Consider the following 24850-nt stretch of genomic DNA (forward strand, 5'->3'; position numbering starts at 1 on the left):
CTGCGTGACACCCCATCGGTCGACACGGAAGTGGAAGGCATCCTCGCAGAACAACATATCGATGACCTCGTATCGTATCTGCCTGCAACAAGCGTGGGTTGATAGAACTTCGTCGTTATGTTTAATGTAGACATTGTTGAGAATCATCCAACGTAGTTCAATTGGGATGTTAAGCAGTGTAGCGCTCTAAGTCCGGACGCTGCTTCAGTCTACCTATAAAGCATGCAACTATCTTCTTGGTGTGGATCTGGTCACTCACTCAGTGCGTCCTTCAACCTCCTGGTCGAGAAAATGGGGCTTCCGTATCACTTGTGCGGAGTGGAGATGCCCAGGGTTGCCATTGCTACTGCCGATGGAGGTTCAGCGGTAAATCAGTGTTTCGGCTTGCTTGTCTCTGGGGTGAGGCCTTGAGCGGGCGGTTGTAGGCCGACCGGAGCTTTTTCCTTGAATTGGAGGATGCGAGCGGTCACGGCGCTACGACTCGTTCGAGGATAGGAGGCGCGATTTGACAGTTGAGCGCGTAAGCGTACCTGCCTGCGGGGATGATATAGCGATGACATAGCTAGATCTGAAAGATGACTTTGAGCAGCTACCCGGATGGATCTTCTAGGAGAGTACGCTTTGTAGGAATCAAAGGGCAGACCGAGAGGTGGGGTAGGTAAAAAAAATTTGCCGCGGCTGGACGAGTGTTAGCAGACAATATAAGGTGTATAAGGGGTGTAAAGGAGCTGGCATCGACTCACGAAGTATGTATCATGCTCTCACTATTACGTGCTGTTTCTCCATCTCCTCTACCCGCTCCTTAGCGCTCTTACAGCGCTCAATAATGCTAGTCTTAGCCTTGAGAGCATGCAGCTTAATGTTCTTGCTAAGAAAGGGGTTTTCCTCTTCGTCGCTGACGCTCGGAACGCGTCCTTAGAGTGGGTGTAGATCTATACCTTCGTACTAGGCGCGCCACCGCCGTTAAGCTCTTCTTCGAAGCTACCAAGGGTGAGGGAGAAGTGGTTACTATAATGGTCAACTAAGACGATCATGCCAGGGCAACTTTGCCGCCTCCGCCAACGGCTTCACTCCAAGGCTCCAATGATCAGTCAATACGGCGCTATAGATCATACTCATCGAGCCTAAACCTTTCTTTCCGCCGGAACACCGATGCAGAATGCAGGTTCCAATGTTGCCGCTCTTGCGTGTAGCTTGGCAGGCATGAATCTGCACCCTCAGGCCTACGGATGCTCGGCCAAGTGCCGAGGTGTGTGCGATATTTGGTTCGTGAGTGCTCGTTGGAGTTGTCTCGCATATCTGCCGGCGGGGATGTAGCGATACAAGCGGCTTCAGTAATAAATCTGCACAAGGTGGCATTGCGTCGGAGTCGGAGTCAAATATAGCAGAACGCACGCGTAAAGCACGGCTTTTAGTAGGACTACACTCAGTAACTCTTACTAGTGATGTAGGCGATGACGGTGGAGAGAATGTCTGGCTTAAGGTGCGCGCAATGGTCGGTGGTAGAGTGCTTGCAGGAGCTGCTGCGCGTAAGGCTTGGCGGGAATGGAGCGATAGAGTAGCTGGATCTTCTACGAGTTGACTTTTGCGAGCAGCAGTTGAGAGATGGATAGTGGTTTGTTGAAGTAGAGAATAAGAGGGAGTTGGAAAGATACCTTTCCAAGCGTGTTGATGACCCAAGAATAGGATAGTGATCTGTTGAAGAAGGGAAGGGAAAGAGAGAGCTAAGAGAAAGCATTTGAACTATAGTGGCAGATACTTGAGCACCTATCTAAGGCCTGAGCCATGCTCTAGTGAGGGCGGGTAGCCTTTCTTGATATACACCACCCTGAGCGAGGTAATGACTCTACAGTCCGTTTGGAACCGCGACCGCTGCATGTGTATCCATGAGACATCGCTTAGCAGCTCTAAGGCATCATAACGGCTGCACGATAACACTGGAGTGATGCCTGCTCTGTAGGAGTAGAGAGACTGCCGGTTGAAGGCTCGACCTTTCGCGGTGGGATGGAAGATACAGGCTATCCTTTGGCGGAGGTTAAGCTTATGTCAGCAAAGATTCCAAGCACGTGTCAGATCGTCCCCTGTTTCTGCCACCGCTTGCACTGAGCCGCCTCGTTCGCTCCCGCGCTCCCGCATCCGCCCATCGTCACTTTCCGAAAGCGTCGACTTCCAAGGTTGTGTGTTTGGCGCCTGCCCGCGCTGAGTGTCAGCAGCAGTACAAACCGCCATGGCTCCTATCCTGAAGGAAGACGGTGAGTTGCATTTCCCTTTCGTACGCCTCGAAGGCCACTTCCAGGCACCATGGCTCGGAGCACATCATCCGGCGCATCCAGCGCATCCAGCACCTCCAGCACCGGCTCTACCGTAGCCGTGCGCTCTTCACCGTCAAAGGTCCAACCGACCCGGGGGAGACGCATAGGCTTGCGAACAGGCACCAGGAGCTCCCCGTTAGGAGGGGCGACCGCACTTGAAGTCTTGTCTCCGGAGCTCGACGACCTGCCTTTGCTGTCCTCGTTCCCCCCCGGGTCGTCTCCTCCGGCGGACATTTCGTCTACTTCACCCTCCTCAAGGGGCACACTCTCTTTTGCTTCACCGTTCGAGCCTGAACGGTCTTCTCCGACGCCCAGCCCTCCTATCGAGACTGCGCGCAAAAGCAAAAGACCCTCTAACCGAAGCACAGTGAAGCGAAAGGCAGACGAATCTCTCGACGCCGCCAGTCCCTCGAAACGGCCAAAGCAGACCGACGACTCCCCCGAGAATGCCAGACAGGTTTCGAAGGCCTCGATCGGACAGCTGCAGGAGAAGCCCGCCGTCATTGAAGAGCGCAATGGCGAGATCGAGTTCAGGGTGGTCAACAACGATGGCAGCAGGGAGAGCATCATAATTCTCACGGGTCTGAAGTGTATCTTCCAGAAGCAGCTGCCGAAGATGCCGAAGGATTACATTGCGCGGCTTGTGTATGACCGGACACATTTATCCATGGCCATAGTCAAGAAGCCGCTTGAAGTCGTTGGGTATGTATCACCTCCGATTTCAGGAAGCTCATTCCAACTGACACCCTCGCAGCGGCATAACCTACCGCCCCTTCAAAGGTCGTCAGTTCGCCGAAATCGTCTTCTGCGCCATCTCCTCGGACCAACAAGTCAAAGGCTACGGCGCACATCTGATGTCGCATCTCAAAGATTACGTCAAAGCAACCTCCGACGTAATGCACTTCCTCACCTACGCGGACAACTACGCAATCGGCTACTTCAAAAAGCAAGGTTTCACCAAAGAGATAACCCTCAGCAAGCCGCGCTGGATGGGCTACATCAAAGACTACGAAGGCGGCACCATCATGCAATGCAGCATGGTACCCAAGATCCGCTACCTCGAGTCGCAGCGCATGCTCACCAAGCAGAAATGCTGCGTCGACAAGAAGATAAAAGCAATCTCCAACTCCTACAAAGTCCACCCCCCGCCCTCACAGTGGAAAAACGGCGTCCATCCAATCGACCCCCTCACCATCCCCGCGATCAAGGCCTCCGGCTGGTCCCCCTCTATGGACGAGCTAGCCCGCGCGCCCCGCCACGGCCCGAACTACAACCAGCTGCTGCACCTCCTCAACTCCCTCCAGAACAACAGCAACGCGTGGCCCTTTATCCAGCCTGTCAACAAGGACGAGGTCCAGGACTACTACGACGTCATTACGAATCCGATGGATCTGAGCACCATGGAGGAGAAGCTCGAGAAGGACCAGTATGAGACGGCGGAGGAGTTTTTGAGGGATGCGAAGCTCGTGTTTGATAACTGTAGGAAGTATAATAGCGAGAGTACCCCGTATGCGAAGGCGGCAAATCGCTTGGAGAAGTTCATGTGGGGAAGGGTCAGGGAGGTGCCGGAGTGGGCGCACTTGGAGGCGGAGCTGGGGAGTGGCGCGAAGTGAGTCGCGGGGCAATATTCCTGGTTGCATGTATCAGGGCGTTTCGGTGGGATGGGAATGCTTGCGGCAGAAAAGGGATGCATTTGGTGGCGTTCATATACCTGTATATCTGGTAGTAGTGCGGTGGCATGGTGAGCATCTTCTGGCGGCGTTATGGCTATGGCTCGAGGATCTTGAAGCGTGCGGAATCAGTTTCCCTTGAGCGGAAAATCTGGAGGTTGGGCGGCGGCATTGATACCACTGGCGCGAATACAGGGGCCATGTGTATCTATACGCATTCATTATCATCTGCCTTACGGCTGTCAGGGGAGACCATTGGGGTTGACAGGTTCGATTTATCCACTCTACACTTCTTCAGCTTCGACTCCTAATCGATTTTATCACCATCTGAGCCTTTTCTACCTCAGACGACCCTGAATCAGGCCCCTGCGCCCCCTTATGGTCCGCAAGCCGAGTGCTGAATCTTTCAGTCTCTCATGCTTCCATTTTTGTGTGTGAGGTGGCGAGGGTCTACTCGCACCCTCCTCAAGCGCTCATGGTCCCGTCCTCAGAGCTCTTCAGCTCAAGCAATCGCAATATTCGTCGATGAGGCGTTCAGTTTCGAAGCGCCGAGTTGGTCACGTAACTTGGGTACTTTTTCGGGCTTAGAGAGCGGTTCTCGGACCACAATGATGGGTGTAGGATGTGTTCAAGTCACTGCCGGCGGCTGACGTGGCTCGTTTCGCAACGTGAGGACTTGTGGCTAAACGTTGTGACATTTCCCTAAAGATATCGAAGTGGTGTCGGAATATATAAGTCTCTAGAAGATATTGCACACGGTAAGGCTTTTGATCTGGCTTCGCATGGTAAAGCGCTGATCGATCGCAGAGAATTGTCTAACGAATGAGCCCATATTTTGTGGTGGGCTTCGCGTCCAGCTCTCATGCCACATAGGCCACGGCCTTGTCTTCGTCACGCAACAGATCCCACGTTGTGCTTCACAGCTTGTTGCAACATCCATGTACGGTCCAGGTCCGTTCAATATATTCCACTGAAAGCTTCCTCCAGGCCATCATGGATGTTCCGGCTTCGAGGGTTCTGTGATATCTGCTCCAACGCATTCACTTCAGCATACCACTCGTGTCCTTGCCCTTCATCTTCTTCTTACTGTTTTCACATCTCAATCCAATCTTGAACGGCTGACAGATTGATTGATGACCATGCAGCTGGTTGTGGAGGTTTAATATGGGCACACCGCGCCGACGGAGGCCCTCCGGAGGCCGAGGCCGAGTCTGAGTAAGTGAGAAGTCTTAAAGATGTTCTGCTTCCCTTTCCTCTCTCTCAGCAACCGTACACTCAAGTAAGGTGACTCAACCGCACGTCTCATCCTACAAGCTGCACGTTTAGTCCTCTCTCTGGCGCACCACAGGCTACTTCGTGGTATGAAGCAGACTGCACCCCGACCGCATTCAACTCCATATCCATTTCAACCTTCTCGCTGTGCCATGGAGGTCGTACGTCTTTCAACGAGCAGAGAAGCTGACTTTATGCAGTTGTCGCCACCCTTCCGTCAATCACCCTCCGGTCAGTCTTCCTTGGTCACATCTCAGCACAGCATTCGCAGCCTTGGCCCTCCTGACCTCTTACTGTCACCTTCCCTCATCCTCACCATCTCTTCTCCGCAATACCTCATCTGCGCACAACCTGTCTTTCCCGGGGACCGCTCTTACCGCTTACCCACTCGTTATCGCATCGAATGCAGGATATGTGCTAACAAGTATCAGAATGGTAACATTCAACGCACAAGTGCAGAACATCATATTCACTGTATGTATTGTCGTCTCTTTTTATTTATAAGCATACTGATATGATTCTAGTATGACGAGCGTGGCGCCGGCCGTGGCGGCCATGGTAAACGGGAAGAAGACCAGAAACAAGGAGGGGATCGTGGGCGCAGAGATCAAGAACGTGGAGGACGAGGAGTATGTATCCTCGTGTTCATCTCATCTCCTTGCTACGGGACGCTAATCTAGCCATCTCCAGTCCGACCGGACCCGCCGTCGACGGGAGCAGCATTTGCGTGCTGCACAACGCTTAAAGGATGCACAGCACCAGCAACAACCCCCACCCCAGGATCAGCCCCAGCGCGCTTTACCGCCCCTCTTTGCTACACCCTCGGCTCTCTTAATGGGTTTACCGAACCCTTCGGCTTCTCCGTCCTTCTTGGCGGCCCCCCAGGCCCACTCCGCGATTCCTCCGACTCCCTTCACCGCACCACCGGCTTCCGGCTTCACCTCCGTTCTCAACGCTCCCCCCACTCTGCAGTCGCTCCTGCAATCGGTCCTGCAGACTGGCCAACAGCTCCAGCAGCTCCAGCAGCTCTCAAGCCAGCTGCAACAGCGGATCGATGAGAATGAAGCCGCCATCGCCAACTTCTTTCAATCCTGTCCGGCACTAGAAGGCGCAGAGCCCCAGCCCTCGGGCCTGGGTTCGAGGGCGGTGTCCCCACCAGTGGGGTGGGCTCTCCAACTGAGAAAAATGACAACTGATACAGGGGTTCGTCATATCCCTGTGTCTATCAAGGAAGAGAAGGACGAGTAATTTTTGCATGCTTCGAGCTTTGCTTCTTTCACTTCATGTAGAAATCTATATTCTCTTTGTTCGAGAGTAGCTCGTTACTGTGGACACATATGCTAGATAGAATGAATGACTAGTTACTGAATACTTCAGCCTATGACTCTGTGAGCCAATACCGATGCTACAAAGCGCGTTCGAACCGCCAAATTAGATTGAAGCAGTCACCCTATACAAGATGCAGCTCCTCCGTACCGAACACCCACGCAATACACTTCTAAGTCTAAAGGAGCGTCGTTTAAAATCTAGAAATTACATCCCATCAACTTCTTCTTTCCTCCCTTTCTCTACCAGTGATAATACCCCACACCTGTCGGCTTAAGCGTGGTCCAACTCCACGTCCCCTTCCCCGTCCCACTTGTCCTAGGCTTGCTCGAACCATCTGTGCCGGTCGGCTTGTGCTCCTCCGGCTTCTCGGTCTCGGGATGGCGCGTTATAGTCAGCGTAGTTGTTTTCGTGCCGCTGATCGTCGCAGTGATGATCTCGTAGCAGCTTTGGCAGTCCCTGGGCGGCGCGGACGGCGTGACGTAGATGGTTGTGTAGACTGTCGTTGGTGGTGGGCAGATGGTTGGAGCGGGAACGGTCAGGATGGGATTGCTGGCACCGATCGTGGCGGCTGGCGGATGAGGCGAGAGGGTGTAGGTAGTCGTGCAGAGACTGGTGTAGATGGTTGTGGATCTTGATGGGGTTACCCAAGAGGAGTAGTACGTGATTGTTTTACCGCCGGACGTGGATGTGCCTACTTCTGTGGAGCAGGGGACGAAGGTTGTGTATGCCTTTGTGATCGTGGTGGGGTAGACGGAAGTGATGGTCTGCGCCTCGGTGCCTGTGGCCCAGGTCTGCTTGGAAGATTGAGTTGAGTTTGAGGGAAAGGGTGGCTTCGGCGAGTCGGTGGGTCGGCCATGGCAGTTGGCTTTGCAGGATGTGATGGTGAGTGTCTTCGTCGTCAAGCTCGTCGTGATGTGGATCGATGAGCTACGTGTCTGCGTGTACGTGATCGGGCATGTAGTTACGGTGGTGTAGGTAGTCAGAGTCTCCGTGCTCCCTGCTGGAGGCTTATCGTCCCCGGTTCCTGTAGGCTTCGGTTGTGGGTGGGATGTAGATTGTGTTGGCTTCGGCGCTAGAGAAGTGCTTCCAGTTGACGAGCCACCGGTCGGATGTGGAGCACCTACTGTCGGCCAGAGCGGAGTGTATGACTGGGTAGCAGCGGCAGAGCCGAGCAATGCTGCGAAGAGGAGTGTGATGGGTGCGCGCATCCTGAGTGATGGTAATAGAGATCTTGGAATGGATATGGACGTGAATGACAAGATCAAAGATTGAGTGCAATATCGGACTGTAAACAATCGAGGACAATGTATAACTTGAACAGAATAGCGACCGACTGTAGGAAACGGAGATCAGTAGCGAATGTATCGTTGAGGTATACAAACGGGACTAAGACGACGGCACATCGACACTTATATAGTGTGTTCGTACCATAACACCTACCGACAAGAGTCTCGTATTACCAATCATAGTGCAGTTGGGGATGCTCATCGAGAGGAAATGCAACAGTATTCAACCACTAGGTAGAACTTATACGAAGTGATAATACTACCACGTGCTAGCGAGGCTCCCTGAACAGAAGGGACATGCGATCTAAGCACGCGCCACTAACTGTTCGGTTCAGGCGTCAGCAGGGCTGAGGTACATATTTGGATACGACTGATTGAGTACGAGTGACTTCGATGAGTAGATTCGTCTCAATGAGCAGTCGGGAAGTTCCGGATGCCTATTTTTGGCTTCCCGTGTCAGCCAAGACGACTGTCAGCCACCAAGCAGAGCGTCACCTCAATTTCTTGTCTCTTTATGCCGAGGGATGTGCAAATTGATGTGTCTACTAAGATGAATATCCGTCAATAGCTTGGATGAACACATCCGCGACGATGGGACATCCTTTTGTGGAGCAACCTTGTGCCCTAGCTTCTCCCAAGTGAGAAACGATAGTGCCTGTGAGCCATATCTCATCACGGTATTCCGGCCGTGGATTTAGAGTAACATCTTCCTCGTTGTCTATTTTACAGATGCCTGTTGCCTGCGCCTCACACTAGGCGCTATTGTATTTTTCCAGTATCTATTCGATATACATCTCGCTCGAAAAGTTTTACTCGTTCTAAATACTGCACACTAATCTTAAATACATGTTTCTCGCGTTACATCCGCTCGTCAGCAGCTAAAAGCTTAGCTTCATGACTATCGAGAGCTTGCTGCGCGCGGGTCCATGAAGCCATTAAAAGAGCTCTAAACGGGGGCCCGCTGAACGCCGCCGGGATCCTGTTCTAGACTGAATGAACATTCCATGAACCGGCTACCGCTTCGATGGTACGACGGAGGCGGTCTGACGGGCATGGACTCTGGGTCCTCGGAAACGAAGTATCTCACGGAAAAGGAGCGATACATCTCTCCCTCAGCACCTAAGAACGCTATGCCGTACATGCCAAATACACATGCAAGCATTCTACGCAGGTCGGCAAGTCTTGTAGGATATGGTTCCGCGAGCGCGTGAGAAGGAGATGAAAAAGGTTGCAAGACTGAGACGGTAGTGAGCCGCTACCGCATGACGATGGTTCTCAGAATTGACCTTCTGGGTTTGAAGATATCCGGCGGTGTAAGACTGGCCATCTGGAACGGTTTGCTCTAATCCCAGAACTCGTTGTCCGCCTTTTATCAGTGATTGGCTGTATAAGACTCACAAACGGCGAGGCGGCGCCTCTATAGGTATGTATACTTCTGGTCTCCCAACCCCCGAGGACTAAGAGACGCAAAATTAGAAAGAAGGAGAACATGCCGCAGCAGGTTTTCGCTTGTCCCGACGCCCTTGGTCACTCATGCGCCGGTTCGGCTTGGGTGGCGGAAATGGGATGTCATCAGTTGTATTCAAGTCTACGCAGCCGTATAATCCAACAACCAGGAGATAACCTAGTACCTACAGGACAAACGTTTTACACGCGCTCAACTGACTTCGTCCGTTCAGTCTCCCGATTCCGTCTGCCGCTTAAGTCGAACGCACCGCGCTGACACAAACACAGATACTGGGTTCTGTATAACAGTTCCATACCTTTGCGCTTCGACAGACACTGCAGCGCTGAGCCAATCCAAAAACGTCGAGTATCGACCTGCATGGCAGTGCGGATGCTCCGTTCACTGAAAAGTGTAGGACAACTTTTTGCCTGCTTTGTCCGGAACGACACTGTAGCGCTTTCTATACAATGCTTCGCATGTTACAACACAACGACATTGTTGCCTATCAGCGAGGTCCTCCACCAACGTTGTCCCTCACCAGTATGGTCCCTCACCAGCGAACATCGAATGGTGAAATTATATGCTCACAGCGCTGTGCTTTTGGTGAGGGAGAAGCAGGAACCACTTAAGAGCGAGCTTTCCTCTTCTTTTCACTCCAGCTGTAGCTGAACCGGTGTTCTACTCCGGCTGATACCAAACTCTTCGGTAGAACACTCTTTCAAGCATTCCGTCTCTATTCGCAACCAATAACTCTTGAGTCTATCAACCTTCTCTCAATACGAAGCGCATCGTGGAGAACGCAATGATGAGCTCACTCTACGCCCGACGTCGCCCGGGCAGAGCACCGCTCGCATCTGTGCAGATCGCTATGCCAACAGGAGAAAGAATGAACCTCCCTATCATCATCAAGAGCATCAAAACGGGCGTCCGTTTCGAGACTTTCGTTGACGATGTCTCCGCAGCGCTCCAAGCTGCTATAGACAGACCACTGTCTCGGCCTGAAGAAGCCATCTCGTACAGAACTCTAAACGACGACAGTAAGAAGCAATACCACGGTCTGGGCATCTCAGGTGCAGCAGACGGGCCAGACCGGACGATCATCAGCTCCAAAGCACTGTCGACTAAGCCTTCTCTCCCAAAGTTCTCGAAGTCAGGAAAACCCATCCCGCAGGATGGGTCACTGTCCCTATGTCTATTCGGTATGGGGTGGTTTCCGAAAGAGATTGCTGAGTCGCCGGATGGTCCGCCCTCGCCATGGATGCCTGGTGCCAGATTCCGAATGCAGCAGTCCACTCAAGATGGCGGAGCAGTAGCTGTGCGCGACACCCGTCGCCACGGAAATCAGTTCGAAGCGTTATATGCTTCGAATGTCAACGCTCATCCCGCCGCTCTTCAAGCTCATTCCCGAGGTCCCGTCGCGGCACTGGTTGCCTCGATGTGGCCCGAAGACCTTGCTGGGGGGACGGTTGACCCTCATCCGCAGGCCGTAGCGAGAGTTGAACCACAAGGCCCGGTCTATGCGGAATATCTTACTGCATCGCCGGAGTGTATTGACGGGATAAGCAACGGAGAATCCTCGGAGGACGACTTGGAGGACTATACAGAGGTCGACTCAGACGAGGACTCAGACGAGGACTCAGACTCCTTCGTCGAGATCGAAAACACGGGGACGGATGTTATCCGTGAGTTGATGTTCGAGATTGACGAAGTCATCGATCTGTACGAGGGCCTGTCGGATTCGTGAAGTATTGACGCTTGATTGGGATAGGACTTCGGTCTGAGATTTGGAGGAAGGCGCTGGGGGTTTGACTTGCGATTCGCTCGATACTACGATGACCCCAAAAATGCATTCGCTAGCGTTGGGGCTGCATAGCATTGGGTTGCTTCGAAGGCGTTCTTGCTTAGTTATAGAATAGAAAAATACAAAGCGTTGCTTTGTCCCAAATGGGTCCAACTGAGCTGAAACAACCGTGAGGAAGGTGGCTTTAAGCCTGCGCCTCAGAGTTTGATATAAGGTTTTCCAAAGACACGTTACTAGCTAACATGGGGTTGCAAATTTGGGATTGTCAAGCTTGAAGTTGGTGAGATGTTCGAAAAGTACGCTTACGACAAAGCGCTCTGCGCAGCATAACCCATGACTTGGCTTGAGATTCAACTCCGCCTCAAGCGCGTAGTAAATTGGATGACTATCACGACACACTAGGATACCGAGATGCAAAGGGGTATCATCAAAAGTGCAGAGAGGAAGGCTCTGCCTCCATTTAGGCTTCCTTCGGATGTTACTGTTGGCGCATAAGAACACTCGCTACTTCTCCAACCCAATCATCCCAACCAGCCCGCCAGTCACCCACCTCCACCACCCCTTCCCTTCCCCCTCCCCATCCACCTCCCTTAGCCTCCCTTCAATATACCCAACCTGCCTCCCCAGCTCCTCAACCCCCGTCTCCACATCCTCGACCTTGGAGCGTAGTACATTAATCTCATACTCCAGCTTCGAGCCCAACGTCTCGATCTCCTTGATACCCGCCTGCAATCTGCTGCGCTCCCGCGCCAGAATCTCCTTCGATTCCTCAGACAAACTGTTGTACGAGTCCAACAGCGGATAGTACAGGTCTTCCAACTCCTGCTGGTTGTGGTCCGCTTGGGCGTCCAGGTCTCTGATAGTGTCGATGCGGCGCTGTGTCCACGGGACGAGCTTAGAAGTGACGTGGGACATGCTGGCAGCGGCGCGCTTAGCGTCTTCGGCGAGGCAGAGCTCCATTATCAGCTGTTTCTTTGGGTCAGTTGGGTGGTTGTCTTCTTCGTCATTGGCGCCCGGACGATCGTTCCAGGTCAGGACGCTGTCCTCGGCAACGCTGAAGGAGAGGTGGCGGGGCCAGCGGTCGAGCTCTACGCTATTGAGGTGGCGTGGCATGCCCTCAGTGATGCTTTGCGTCCGGCGCAAAAGGGATACTGGTGGTAGGTACGTTTCTTCCGCCGTGCCAAACAGGTCATCTAGATCGACACCGCGATACACAGAGCCAGCTACAGAGGACTTGGCGGTAGAGGGGTTGGAAAGAGCTCGAAGCGATGAACCCAGGGCTCCTCTTCGCTCTGGTTGCTTGTCAGTTCTGTCGTCCTCGGTTTTCTCAGGAGGCAAGTTCGTATATGACTCGGTGGGTGTTTGTGAGAACACCTTTGTAAAGGTAGGTGCAGCGATAACATTTCGCTTTGTCGGCGACCGATGAGCCGAGCCTTCGAAGCTAGTGCGGTCGACAGGTGGGCTAGTCGGACTGCTTGGAGCGGTGCTGGTCCGTCGGGGTAGTGGCCTTTTCACGTTGTCAGGAACATAGGCATTGTCATCTTTCGAGTGCTTATGCTGGTGACCGCGTAGGTTAACGGCGTCCTTGAGCGTACGGCCGGACGCGGCTACTTTGCCTGTTGCTCGCTTCAAGAGCTTCCTCTTGGGATCTTGGATTTTCTCGACTGCTTCGGGCGGCCCTTGCTGGTTTGAGATTTGTCTTCGATGTAAGAGAAAGTCCTCACGGGTTCCCACGGCAGTCGAATCTTTTCTCCTTCCAGCCCAAGCGTAACCGCCCTGGTCGTCCTTCTGAAACACCAAGCCTTCCTCGGTTGGCAGCTTGTCGAATGTGTCGCCAGACCCGGTTTTTCTAGGCTTGCCATACCACAGCCACTTGCACCGTTCGCCATATAAGAGCTCGACGAAAACCTCGATGTCCGTAGTCTCGATTTCCGCTATACCGGCTTTACCTCGAGCACCCACAACGTCCATGAGCATCTCGCCGCCTTTGCCACTCAGCTCGGCCATGGTGGACTTGACAGCCCGAGGAAGCGCCCATTCCTCTCCGTTGGCCGCTTTAGCAGTGGAGCGATGAAGTCTTTCGAGTGTTTGGCGATCGAGTCGGCGAGATTTGGTCATACGTTGAGCGCGTTGGAAGTACGCAATGCCGCGCTTGGTGCTTTCGATATCGAACACATCCTTGGATACAGGCGCACCATATGCATTGAGGCGATTCCGGGCGCCCAAAAGCATGCCCAGCAGAGCTGCGACTGTCGTAGGTCCAAGTATCCCGTCGTGCGGCTCGATGTTGTAGTGCTCCGAGCCGAGCTCGATCCACCAGTCGTTGATTGACTGTTCCGTAACGTCGCAGAGCAACCCGTCCGCATACTCGACTTCCAGTTTTCCAAACAGCATCAGCGCCATCTGACAGAGCTTGACAAGCTCGATAACTGAACTGGCAAAATCAATCTTCTCACTCGTCCGGTACAGCTGATGGAATTTTGCTTGTGTGGCTCCGCTTGGCTTCGCCAGCTGGATTCCCACACGTCCTGAGCAGCCCAACCTCTTCAAGTTCTCGTTGACGAAGAAGTCTTCACGGTACTTCCTCACATCGCCGCCGGGTACGGGAATGACCGTTAGGCTGGACGGAAATCCACTCAGGTTTGTGATCATCAGTGTACCCAGCGGCGTATCCCTCTTCTTTGCATGATACTGGTTCAAGGCCTTGAAGTACACCTTAAGTGCGGGTGACCACGCTTCCTCCTCTGTGGGTACGCTGACGACGTTTACGATTACGGAATGCGAAGGGTCGCCGGTGAAGGTGGTTATGACGAAGGTTGGGTGGCTGCGAGAGCAGGCCCACTGCTCCACGATATAGCATTCATAGCCTTGCAGGGAGCGGCGGCGTGCAAGGACGGTAGTGGAGGGGTCTTCTTCGAGATATCTGCGTGTCCTGTCAGCAGCAGTAGACTAGAGTCGAGTTTCAGCTGCAAATACCTGAAAGCCACAGGATCTGTCAAGACAAAGCGCTGATAGCTTCGAGGCTTCCCGTGCTCATCCGAAGAGGACGCTGTCTTTGGCTGGCCTCCCTGGGATGGCTCAATAGCTGTACTCCGCCTGGGCTCTGCGCCCTCGTTGACGCCGTTCCGCGCCGTGTTGGCCATTTTTTATCCTCCGTCAGCCTAGACTATCGACCAGGCCTCCCGATGATCTTGTCGAACAGTGTGTGTTGCGGCGCTTTCCTCATGGTGACGGCGTGCAGACATGCGCAGAGAGACCAGATGGCCAGCTCTGCAGATGCCTCGTCCGATCAACAGGCTCAACAGGCTGGGCACAGCACACGGAGCGACTCTGCCGGACGGGCCTCCGCTGCGGTGTTGTCGGCGTAAAAGCGTACACCCCAATGCGAGGTCCTGCCGCGGTGTTGCATTCTCGCGGATGTCGGCGACAGACTGCGCGAAAGGGACATGGCAAGATTCTTTCAACTTCGCAAGGTGTGCCTACGTGCTTGAGTCGCTGCAAGTACCCTTCGACTTAAATTGATATACTATCTAGAAGCCGTTGAGCACTTGCTTCTAGTCTTGTATATTATGCTCGAGCAAGTACTACCACTAGACCAGAGAATTTGTAGTGATACAAACAACTGTTAAAATAGAAGCAACGCTAGAGCCAGCAAGTTGGATAAAGGGTTTACTTGATAAAACAATCCGTTATGCCTCTACATCTACACCATACATGCTCGAAAAAGTAGACCGAGTGGCTATTTTAGAGGGAGGTACCCAAGTACCTTGTCACGCTACAGTCGGTAGTGCCGAGGGACGTCACCCCACTACCACTACCACCACTACCACCACCACCACCACCAACCTCAACATCCAGCATGACCTGATAGTGAGCATGGAAGCGGCGCATGTGACTACGGCGGCTGTACAAGCAGTCGCTTCATACAGCTCAACCTCTGTTCAAGAACTATCCCGGGGCTTCTGTCCTTGAAACGTGCTACTGAGACCTGACTCCAAACCGAAGCCATGGAGACACTATCTGAGGAGCAAGCGAAGCTTGAGCAAAGGGGAAGCCTGGACAAGACCATAGGCGATGTGCAGGCGACGATCGACCTTTTGGTGAACGCGAGGTACGCCATAATAACCAGTAAGCTCCTCTAGCACCGCTCCTCCAGATCTGCGAGGCGACAGAAGCTCACCGGCCGCTTTGCGCAGACCCAGACTCCGCCGGCAAAGCCCTAGCAACCCTCCAAACTCCCGTCAAGAAGTCCTTCGACAGGGTCAAAGCCGACCTTTCGGAAATACACACCGCACTCAGCGAGTATGGCAAAGCGCTCCCCAAGGTACTTCGGCCCTGTGATCTCAGCGCCAGCATCCATTAACAAGCTCCGCAGGCATCGAAAGACAAACCCTTTCCCACCGCCGAGAACGATGCGCTCTCCTCCCACCCATCCCTCGTCAACCGCGCCATAGCGATGCATCTGCTGCGAGAAGGCCAGTTCGGGGTGGCAAGCACCTTTATCGCAGAAGCGAACAGCCACCCTCCCCACACGGCAGCCATCCCGGATACCTCATCCGGCTTGTCAGACGGAATTAGATGGGAGCAGGATTTCGCAGATGGCACATTCAAGTCTGAGAGCCTGCAGAGACAGTTCGGGGAGATGTACCACATCCTTTCTTCGCTCCGCCAGCACCATGACCTTGGCCCCGCCATCGTATGGGCGCGGTGGCACAGCGCGATACTGGAGGCAAGAGGAAGCAACTTGGAGTTTGAGCTCCACCGGCTGCAGTTCGTTTGCTTGTTTCTCGGCGTGGCGCCTCTCAACGGGCAGAGCAGCTTTTCAGGAGACGACAGCAACGGTCCACTAAAAGCATGGCAGTACGCCAAGACGCACTTTGCGCCTTTTCAGGCTCGCTACGGCCGCGAGATACAACAGCTTCTGGGCGCTCTTGCCTTCCACCAGAATCTCTCCGATTCGCCGTATCGACGCACTTTCCACACTGACTCCGCGTGGGAGGACGTAGCCACGTCTTTCACGCGGGAGTTCTGCTCGCTGCTGGGTCTTTCTGCAGACTCGCCGCTCTATATCGCCGCCACGGCGGGCGCGATAGCCCTACCTACCCTCGTAAAACTTCAAAACATTATGAAAGAGAAGCGAACGGAATGGACTACTGTTCATGAACTCCCAGTAAGTGCCTTACCCATCTTCGTCCTTTTTCATCGTCCTCTTCCTTCCGCACAGTACAATCCTGCTAACACGTCATTTCTAGGTACCTACACCTCTACCTCCCCACCTCATCTTCCACTCCATTTTCGTCTGTCCCGTCAGCAAAGAGCAAGCTACAGATGCAAATCCGCCCATGATGATGCCCTGTGGCCATGTCATCGCCAAAGAGTCGCTGGATCGGATCAGCAAGGGCGCGCGGTTCAAATGTCCGTACTGTCCGAGCGAGAGTAGACCGAGTGAGGCGAGGAAGGTGGTGTTATAGGTGTAGCCCGATTTATCTAGTTACTGAAGGGCTTGTTACTTACTTGGCAGAGCGTGCATCAGCGGCATTTAGTTCGGGATACGGGGCGTGGGGAAAGGCGTTTCTGGCGCATGGTTGGCAAGCTTAATATGAGAGCTCACTAGGGGGCTTGATCTGGAGTCACGAATCAACCAAAACAAGTCTCAATTGCAGCTTTGGCCACTTGTACTTATAAATACGCGATGTGCAGCTGACAGTTTCATCTGACTTCTATCTGATCGTTACACGTAACATCAATACCTCCTTACTCGCCCTCAAGCCCCAATCGTGAGCCCAGTAGTAGCCTCATAAATCGGCCTAAACAGCGCACATCTACCATCAACCTCACTCTCCCTAATAACCTTCACCCCGGCCCACCCCTGACCTCCAATTACCCCAAGATCCAGATCGGCCGCTCCACCAATGAACTCATCACCAGTACCCACAGCATTCCAGCCCGGTCCACCATGCGGGTTCTTGGCGAACTGCGCCCACACGCCCTGCATGAACTTGCCGAGGGCATCCTGCTCGGCGGTCGCGGTGCTCATGTTGTAGGTGCGGAAGACCATGGCGATCTCCGAGGCGTGGTAGACACCCGCATTAGGGAAGCGCTGCAGGTTCGGGAAGGTGGCGTTGAAGTAGTAGCGCCAGCTTGGGATGCCGATGGCGGCTGTGGCGTTGGCGAAGAGGGCTTGGGGCTGAGGATATGTTAGTGTGATGGTCGGAGACTGGGAGGTAGATGAAGGGGAATTGGGGAGATGGTGAGACGTACGCATTGGAATACAAACTCGGTGAATATCTGGGCGATGGCGTCGTAGCCTGTTGGATACTCGCCGCCCACGGGGTACGCAGCGAGGATGGCGTCCTGCAGTGCTACTGGAGCACTGCGGAACGTTGTTCGAACATAGTTGGTGATGTTGGTCTGGCCAACAACGAACACACGGCCCTCCTGTGATGTCGTACCGCTTAAGACGGGCACATCCGCAATGTTTCCGGAGATGCGGCGTTGTGCGGGTCGCGACACCAATGTGAGATTGTCAGGGACGGGGTCAAACTGGAGAGCGCCTCGCTCTATAATGTTCTTGATCACACTAGCGGGGGCAGCCCTTGCACAGGCGAGGGCACTTGGTCCAGTACAATTGAGCGCTGCTGTAAGATTGTTCCATGCTGGCGAGCTGCTCACTGTAGGAGTGGTTCGGTAGCTGTACTGCCCCGATTGGAGTATAGCAGCTTGAAAGGGTGGCTTGCTTCCCTTGGGAAAGCTTGTGAGTAGAGCGTCGATAGAGAAAGCTCCAGCCGACTCTCCGAAAATAGTGACCCGCGATGGGTCTCCGCCGAAGGCTCTGGCATTACGTTGCACCCAGTCCAGGCCTAACCTTTGATCGAGGAATCCCAGATTACGGGCGATGAGAGGCAGCTCGGGGGAAGCGGGGAACCCAAAGACATTCGTGCGGTAGTTAACCGTGACCACGATGACGTCCTCATATGCTGCGAAGTACGAGCCGTCATATGTTCGTTGTCCTGCAGTTCCGAATCTCAGGGATCCACCGTAGATCCAGACCATGACTGCACGTCCAGCGCCTCGTGCCGGAGCCGCTGGGGCATATACATTCAAGTAGAGACAATCTTCGCTTTCCTCAGGAGCGGGGGTGTTGAACGTCGATATCGTGAAGTTCCGGCTTGCCTCAGGGTCTTGGATCGGACGGTCAGTATACTTGATGGCGTATTGAACGGAACAATATCTTGCTTACAGTTGAACTGCTGGATACATGCCGACTTCCACGCTGTAGTATTCAGAACTCCGTGTCTCCGGGCTCTTTGCGGCGGTGAGAATCGCTCCGGAGGTGAAACAGCGAAGGGCACGCCAAGGAACTTGTTGACAACTGCGGTTGCAGAAGGAAGCGCGGTGGTGGTTCCCACGATAGGCCCGGAGTCTAACCTGGCTGTAGGAGAAGCACCATCATCTGCCTTGACTTGAAAACTGCAGAGTGCTACTAGAGCGGTAAAACTGTTCACGCTGAGCCAGGAACGCATCTTGGGAGACGAGAAGGGAGATCAAGACTCGTGAGCCCATTTTTGAGAGGCTGTTGAAAGCTATTTATGCAGTATTTTAAGAGTTTAGCTGTGACGGTCCTGCCGCTTGCCACGCTCGGAACAGTACTGCAGACAGTAAATATTGAGATGACGACTGTAACTGGGATGGAGATGCCGAGGCAGCACGGTTGCTTTGACTAGAAGATCCCCAGCCGGCTAGCTGGAGTGCAGATGTTAATCCCGGATTTGCGGGGTACCTCCGCTGCCAAGATATCGAAAAGCAGGGGCATATTCGTTGATCACGGTGAACTGTAGTCTTGCGATCCATCCATGCTTTCAGACAGAAAGATTCCGTGCGACGTCACAAAGGCGACACAGTGAAATTAATGAGCTCGGAGAAGAAAATTTTGGACCCTGAAGCGTAGGAATGCTAGATCGGGTGCCCGCAAGGCACATAAGATGCTTGAGCATGCGGGTTCAGGTTTAGGTTCCTGAGCAGCGTTAATGGATTGATTGCCGCAAGCCGCTTGTGAGACCTAGTCTACGTCAGTCCGCGCAGTCGCGTAAGAGAGTGACTAAGAAGAGAACGCGGTTGATGCGCAGCGGAAGGAACCCAACCCGGTAGAAACCAAGGCAGTGGCTACAGCATGGTAGAGGGAAACTTGCCTCGGCAGGCACTACGCGCTTGAAGATCATTCAAAACTTGATTCCACGCTGTAACTTACACGTCAAGTCTCTCGCGAGCGGGGCCGGTTCTACGGTTATGTGTTGCAGGTGCCCTTCACTCAATCAAAGGCGCAAGTGGTATTAGTGTTCGCACTCACGTGACGTCTGCCAGGATAAGTCGGAGACATCTCTCCGATCGCGGCCTCGAGGGAATGAATAACATTGTCAAGATTTAACTATCTACCTTGACTGAACTGCAATTCGTTCCGCAGTGAAGGATGATGGAAACTACCAAGTATTCCTCAGGCCCTCTAGGTGTGTGCTGCACATACTCCGTAAGAAGTGAGGCCAGCCTGCCCCGGGAGTCATTCTTTGTTCATGACATGTCCATTTAAGCAGTTATTCCTTTATTCCTCGAGAGTTCTTTTTCAGCTTCGGGTTGGCGAGGGTTCCCGGTCCATTTCGTTTGCCACACACTCACTCATGACTTGAGTTCTTCTCGTACCTCATAAGCGCAGGATATGCGGCTATGAAACGGAAGTCTTTCTCTAGCTACGCCACTGCGTGGTTTGCCAGGTCAGTTTAGAACTCAGCCTGGAAATTGCAACATCACGGGAAGACTTTAAAAAGATAGTCTACGGAACAGCTTATATATATATATATAGAGGTCTCTATGCTAGTAGATCAGAAGGAAACCGGAGCGGAGTTTAGCTTAGACCGAGCCAAAGCTGATCTCCCGATCCTTCTCCACGCACTGCTTATCTTCGACTCCTCCTCAACGCCCTCTCAAGGGCTCTCGGTAGGTCCTTTACGAGGTCCTGGCTCGGACCTAGCTCGCCGATAAGTTTATCCCAAATCTCCTCCATTGCTTCGAGCTGGCTCTCTCTTTGACCACCACGCATCGACTCTCCGCTTCTACTTTGTTGGTCTTCGATGTCTCTAAGACTCCTGATGATTCTCTCCATTTTCTCAACCTCCTCGCGTGCTGTATTGAGAGCCTTCTCCGCATGCTCCAGATGCTTACCAACGCCCTCACTGCGTGACATGCGCATCTGGATGGTCTCCAACATCTTTTGGGCTCGGATGCTCTCCTTGAGCCAGTCATCATTGATGACATCAAGCGCCTTCGGCAAATAAGGACAAAGCACAGCGCGAGCGACCACACACGCTATAGCCATCTTGCCACCGCCCCGAAGGTCGAGTTTCGTTTCCTCCGACAGATCTGTATACCGATCAGTGAGGTCTTCGTAGTGATGGAGAACATCGTTGTGGAGATCCTTTAGCCTCTCGTACGCGTCTCGTGAGGACCATGTTCGTTCCTGGCTCGACTGCGCGGAAGAGCGGGATTTGAACGATTCCGAATCTTTTGGACGGGCCCTGACAAATACGAACCGGCTCTTGTTCTTTTTCGGTGCAGAGCGCGACGAGTCCTGCTGCGGAGTCCGCTCTTGGGCTCTCGGCTTATGTTCTTCATTTCGGGGCTTGCGTTCCTCATATCGGGGCCCGTGCTCCTCATATCGGGGTCTGGATTCTGCGTGGGATGGTCGACGTTCCTTCCGTTCGCAACCGGAGCCGGCTGTAGCGGATTGACCGTAGTGAGATTCGTTATGCTTAGGCCTCCGTTCCTCGTAGCGAGGTCTACATTCCTCATATCTCGGAGCGTGGTATTCGTACCGAGGCGCATGCGTTTCGTACTTGGAGCGAAACCCGTGCCCCGAGTCTTGCCTGTCGAACTCTGATTCAGCCTCAAATCGAGGAGCACGTGTCTCGTAACGAGGCCTCTGTTCGTACCCGGCTTCTGTGTCAGCCTCGAATCGAGGTGCATGTGTTTCGTAGTGTGGCATCTGTTCATAACCAGCTTCCCTATCACTTTGATGGCGAGGAGCATGAGTTTCATAGCGTGGCTTCTGTTCATACCCAGCATACGTGTCTGCGGGAGTGTACCTGTAGCTGCGGCCACGGTCCTGCTTGGTGGAGCGGTGATCTCCTGAAGTGTAAGTTGACTCACTGTAGCTCTGTCCAGCAGAGCGGGAGTGATACTCATTGTACTTCGACTCGGGTGCCGGACGATATCGTCGACGCTCTTCTTCTTCCTGCTGTCGACGCAGATTAGCGAAGCGTTCCTGGGCTTCGCGGAGATCTTCTTCAAGTTTATTCGCCTGGCCACCATCTTTGACAGCGTCGTATGCTTCGTTGATCTGCTGCATCTTCTTGTTAGCCGCCTCGCGATCTTCAGCTTTAGCTTTATCGGGGTGGTGTTTGAGGGACAGCTTGCGCCATGCGAGCTTGATCTGCTCGGGGGAAGCGTCTGGAGACACTCCGAGAATAACGTACGGACTTTCCATGGTGGTGGGGTTACTGAAGAACACTCAGATACTGGGAAGTCGTCCGTGTTATGATGAAGGGGTTTGTTTTGAGGGAAGTGAAAGGAATCTGAGTTGTGATGACAGGGAATTTGGGATTTTAATAAAGGGAGCGAAGATCTAGCTTTAAAAACACAATGCAGGATTGTGAAACTGCGGCCTTTGTTCTCTAAATACTGTAAGATGCACTCTTGCAACATTATTCCTATAGTTAGCTAAGCTCTTGCAGAGTTACTTCTCTTTAAGTAGTATCAATTCTTACTTTCTATCTATATAGCGTCCTTACTACTAGCTGTCTAAGAGTAGTATAAGTAAGTATCTTACACTTAGTCTAGTAGTTTATTACAGCTAGATACTATCTATATTCTAGCAGCATATCGAGGCAAGGTTACTAGATATACAAGTTCTATCTATAGTATCAAGAAAGTGATTTGTTAGCTCTAACTACTGCATCGCAACACCTCGCTATGGTAGTGCTAAGACCGCTATATGCACGGACTAATTTTATTCACTCAGCTCACAAGCCGAATGGAGGCTGGATCAAGAACGTGATGCGACTCCCGCTGCTGGTCTTCCCGCCCAGAAACGCCCAGAGGCGAGGAAGCGGAGTCGCTTGACTTTCTTAATCTAGGCCTCGGATACAGGCGTTGCACGGATCGGCGCTTCTTCCCAGCTGAACATGAGCAAAAAATATTTCGCCGTCCTTTAAACACGTTAATTATAATCTTTAAAATATCGCTTTTTTATGGTCGCATATTATAATATTATATGCTAATATAATATTTTAGCAGTCTCAGCTTGCTTATAGCTTATTATGGTGGTGGTATTACGGATTAAACGTGTTTAAAAGAGCTCTGTGATGAAGTTCCCCGCGAAAGAGCAAGGGTTTGGCAAATTTGGGAGCCCAGAGTTTCTTTCGCAAAGAAGCGCCGATCCGTACAACGCCTGTAGTCGAGTCGACTTGTCCCTGCCCCTCCTCGCTATGGCATGCTTGCTTTCGGAAATATCAGACTCCGTCAAACAAAGTGTCAATATAGTACATCAAAATTCCAAACCCAGATGGTGGTGTACCTAGAGATCAAATCTATTTCGAGTCGCACTCAATAGAAGGTGCGATTTGTCCGGATGGGCGACTCCAAACCACACCCTTCAGAGCTTCTCGAATTTGCAACCCCGGCTTTAGCAAACGATGTGCACCTCGAATTCATCGCTACTCCAACAGCAGCAGACGGCCATGGTGCCTCTGGAACTCCAACTGAGGGAAACAACGATAGCACCCAATCCAGCGATGACTTGTTTTCAGCCTTATCCCACGCAGTTCCGGGTCTCAGCCACCTCACGACTGCGGCAAAGTCCGCGGCGCAGACAGAGCATCGAATGTCTTTCATGGAGGGGTTGAAGCTATATCCCAAGGCGATTGGATGGTCGATACTCTTTTCCATGACAATAATCATGGAAGCTTACGACACAGCTCTGGTCAACAGCTTCTACGCCTTTCCCGAATTTCGGAGGTCTTATGGCCGTCCCACGGGCAATGAAAGTTTCGAAATCCCGACTGCCTGGCAATCTGGCCTTATAAATGGTGCTCGGTCTGCCGAAATCGTAGGCCTTTTTGGCCAAGGCTACCTGGCAGACCGCTTCGGGTACAGGAAAACGATGATGGTCTCGCTGGCGGCAATGTCGCTTTTTATCTTCCTGGCATTTTTCGCCGTCAACATCGGCATGCTGCTGGCCTCGCAAGTCCTCTGTGGGTTGTCCTGGGGCGTGTTTCAGACTCTAAGTACAACATACGCCGCTGAAGTCGTGCCCGTGGCGTTACGCGCTTACTTGACAAGCACCGTGAATCTGTGCTGGTTAATCGGCCAGCTTATCAGTGTCGGCGTGGTGCGAGCATTCATAAACAACACCTCTGAGTGGTCATACCGGATCCCTCTTGGACTGCAATGGATGTGGGCCATCCCAATCCTCATTGGAGTGGCATTTGCGCCAGAGTCGCCCTGGTGGCTGATCCGCCATAACCGTCCAGGAGATGCGAAGAAGTCGCTGCTACGCCTTACAAGGCGGGCAGTAGGTTTCAACGCCCACGAGACAGTCTCCATGATGAAGCACACCAACGAAGTGGAAAAGCACCACAACGGCGGCACATCCTATTGGGACTGCTTTAAAGGTACAAACCTGCGTCGAACCGAGATCGCCGCTGCAGTCTGGATCACGCAGGCTTGGAGCGGCTCAGCCCTGACCGGCTATGCAGCCTATTTCTACGTCCAGGCAGGCCTTACTCCAGAAAGAGCTTTCGATCTCTCGACGGGCATGTACGGCTTGGCAATCCTCGGTGGCATCATGGCCATGTTCATCATGCGGGTCGTCGGCCGCAGAACCCTGTATATTTGGGGATTGGCGGGGTGCTTCATCACCTTGCTGGTAACCGGGGGCGTGAGCACGCGGCCCGAATCTTCAGCTGTATCATGGGCGCTTGGCTCCTTAGTTCTCCTTTTGACCTTCATCTATGATATCACTATCGGCCCCGTCTGTTTCGCCCTCGTGGCTGAGATTCCGTCGACGCGCTTACGCGTCAAGACCGTGGTTCTGGCAAGAGTCGCATACAACATCGTATCCATAATAAGCAACGTACTGATGCCTAAGATGCTGAATCCTACCGCGTGGGACTGGGGGGGTAAGGCGTCTTTTCTGTGGGCGGGAACCTGTATTCTCTGCTTGATATGGTGCTATTTCCGGCTGCCGGAGCCCATGGGCCTCACGTACATAGAGCTGGATGTCTTGTTCGAGAAGAGAGCTAGCGTTAATAAGTTCAGACAGGTGCAGCTCAAGCTGGCGTCGACAGGATATTTTAGTCTCGATACGTCCGGCACCGATAGGGCTAATGGTTGGCGGGGGATAGCTTTTTGAGATTTTGCACATGCAAAGAGCCGATCCGTGTGTATTATTTTGTTTAATACCGGTCAGGCACCACCGACGATGGTGGCGCACAGAGTGAATATGATGAATCGACTTGGGAAGACTACAAGCCATACGACGACGTCCTCGCACCGGTCTCCATCATCAACATGCCCCACTGGACATCAAGGTTCGTGTCTAGCTCCGCTCTTTACACACTGACGGGGCAGTTAATCATTGCCTTCAAGCGTGGTATGGACGAGGGGACCTTCATTCTACATAACGT

General features: G+C 53.0%; 9 protein-coding genes across 9 annotated transcripts; 5 read left to right on the forward strand and 4 right to left on the reverse strand.

The window, feature by feature from the left end:
* Positions 1 to 2301: 2301 nt before the first annotated feature.
* W97_08720 (uncharacterized protein) lies at positions 2302 to 3925 on the forward strand (the record flags this gene model as incomplete). Its single annotated transcript, XM_007786587.1, has 2 exons — positions 2302 to 3014; positions 3067 to 3925. The coding sequence occupies 2 exons, from the start codon at positions 2302 to 2304 to the stop codon at positions 3923 to 3925; spliced, it is 1572 nt and encodes a 523-aa protein (XP_007784777.1).
* Positions 3926 to 5779: 1854 nt separating this feature from the next.
* W97_08721 (uncharacterized protein) lies at positions 5780 to 5999 on the forward strand (the record flags this gene model as incomplete). Its single annotated transcript, XM_007786588.1, has 2 exons — positions 5780 to 5883; positions 5945 to 5999. 2 exons carry the CDS (start codon positions 5780 to 5782, stop codon positions 5997 to 5999), a joined length of 159 nt encoding a protein of 52 aa, XP_007784778.1.
* Positions 6000 to 6822: 823 nt separating this feature from the next.
* W97_08722 (uncharacterized protein) lies at positions 6823 to 7791 on the reverse strand (the record flags this gene model as incomplete). Its single annotated transcript, XM_007786589.1, has 1 exon — positions 6823 to 7791. The coding sequence occupies one exon, from the start codon at positions 7789 to 7791 to the stop codon at positions 6823 to 6825; it is 969 nt and encodes a 322-aa protein (XP_007784779.1).
* Positions 7792 to 10184: 2393 nt separating this feature from the next.
* Positions 10185 to 11060, forward strand: W97_08723 (uncharacterized protein; the record flags this gene model as incomplete). Its single annotated transcript, XM_007786590.1, has 1 exon — positions 10185 to 11060. One exon carries the CDS (start codon positions 10185 to 10187, stop codon positions 11058 to 11060), a length of 876 nt encoding a protein of 291 aa, XP_007784780.1.
* Positions 11061 to 11621: 561 nt separating this feature from the next.
* W97_08724 (uncharacterized protein) lies at positions 11622 to 14260 on the reverse strand (the record flags this gene model as incomplete). The annotated part of the gene is made up of 2 exons (XM_007786591.1): positions 11622 to 14040; positions 14094 to 14260. The coding sequence occupies 2 exons, from the start codon at positions 14258 to 14260 to the stop codon at positions 11622 to 11624; spliced, it is 2586 nt and encodes an 861-aa protein (XP_007784781.1).
* An 864-nt stretch (positions 14261 to 15124) lies between these two features.
* Positions 15125 to 16588, forward strand: W97_08725 (uncharacterized protein; the record flags this gene model as incomplete). Its single annotated transcript, XM_007786592.1, has 4 exons — positions 15125 to 15245; positions 15314 to 15441; positions 15493 to 16287; positions 16370 to 16588. 4 exons carry the CDS (start codon positions 15125 to 15127, stop codon positions 16586 to 16588), a joined length of 1263 nt encoding a protein of 420 aa, XP_007784782.1.
* A 293-nt stretch (positions 16589 to 16881) lies between these two features.
* On the reverse strand, positions 16882 to 18640 carry W97_08726 (uncharacterized protein; the record flags this gene model as incomplete). Its single annotated transcript, XM_007786593.1, has 3 exons — positions 16882 to 17304; positions 17379 to 18298; positions 18358 to 18640. The coding sequence occupies 3 exons, from the start codon at positions 18638 to 18640 to the stop codon at positions 16882 to 16884; spliced, it is 1626 nt and encodes a 541-aa protein (XP_007784783.1).
* Positions 18641 to 20064: 1424 nt separating this feature from the next.
* On the reverse strand, positions 20065 to 21651 carry W97_08727 (uncharacterized protein; the record flags this gene model as incomplete). Its single annotated transcript, XM_007786594.1, has 1 exon — positions 20065 to 21651. The coding sequence occupies one exon, from the start codon at positions 21649 to 21651 to the stop codon at positions 20065 to 20067; it is 1587 nt and encodes a 528-aa protein (XP_007784784.1).
* A 1470-nt stretch (positions 21652 to 23121) lies between these two features.
* On the forward strand, positions 23122 to 24576 carry W97_08728 (uncharacterized protein; the record flags this gene model as incomplete). Its single annotated transcript, XM_007786595.1, has 1 exon — positions 23122 to 24576. One exon carries the CDS (start codon positions 23122 to 23124, stop codon positions 24574 to 24576), a length of 1455 nt encoding a protein of 484 aa, XP_007784785.1.
* Between the last annotated feature and the right edge of the window lie 274 nt (positions 24577 to 24850).

Source organism: Coniosporium apollinis (genome assembly GCF_000281105.1).
Source record: "Coniosporium apollinis CBS 100218 chromosome Unknown supercont1.61, whole genome shotgun sequence".
NCBI classification, from domain to species: domain Eukaryota; kingdom Fungi; phylum Ascomycota; class Dothideomycetes; genus Coniosporium; species Coniosporium apollinis.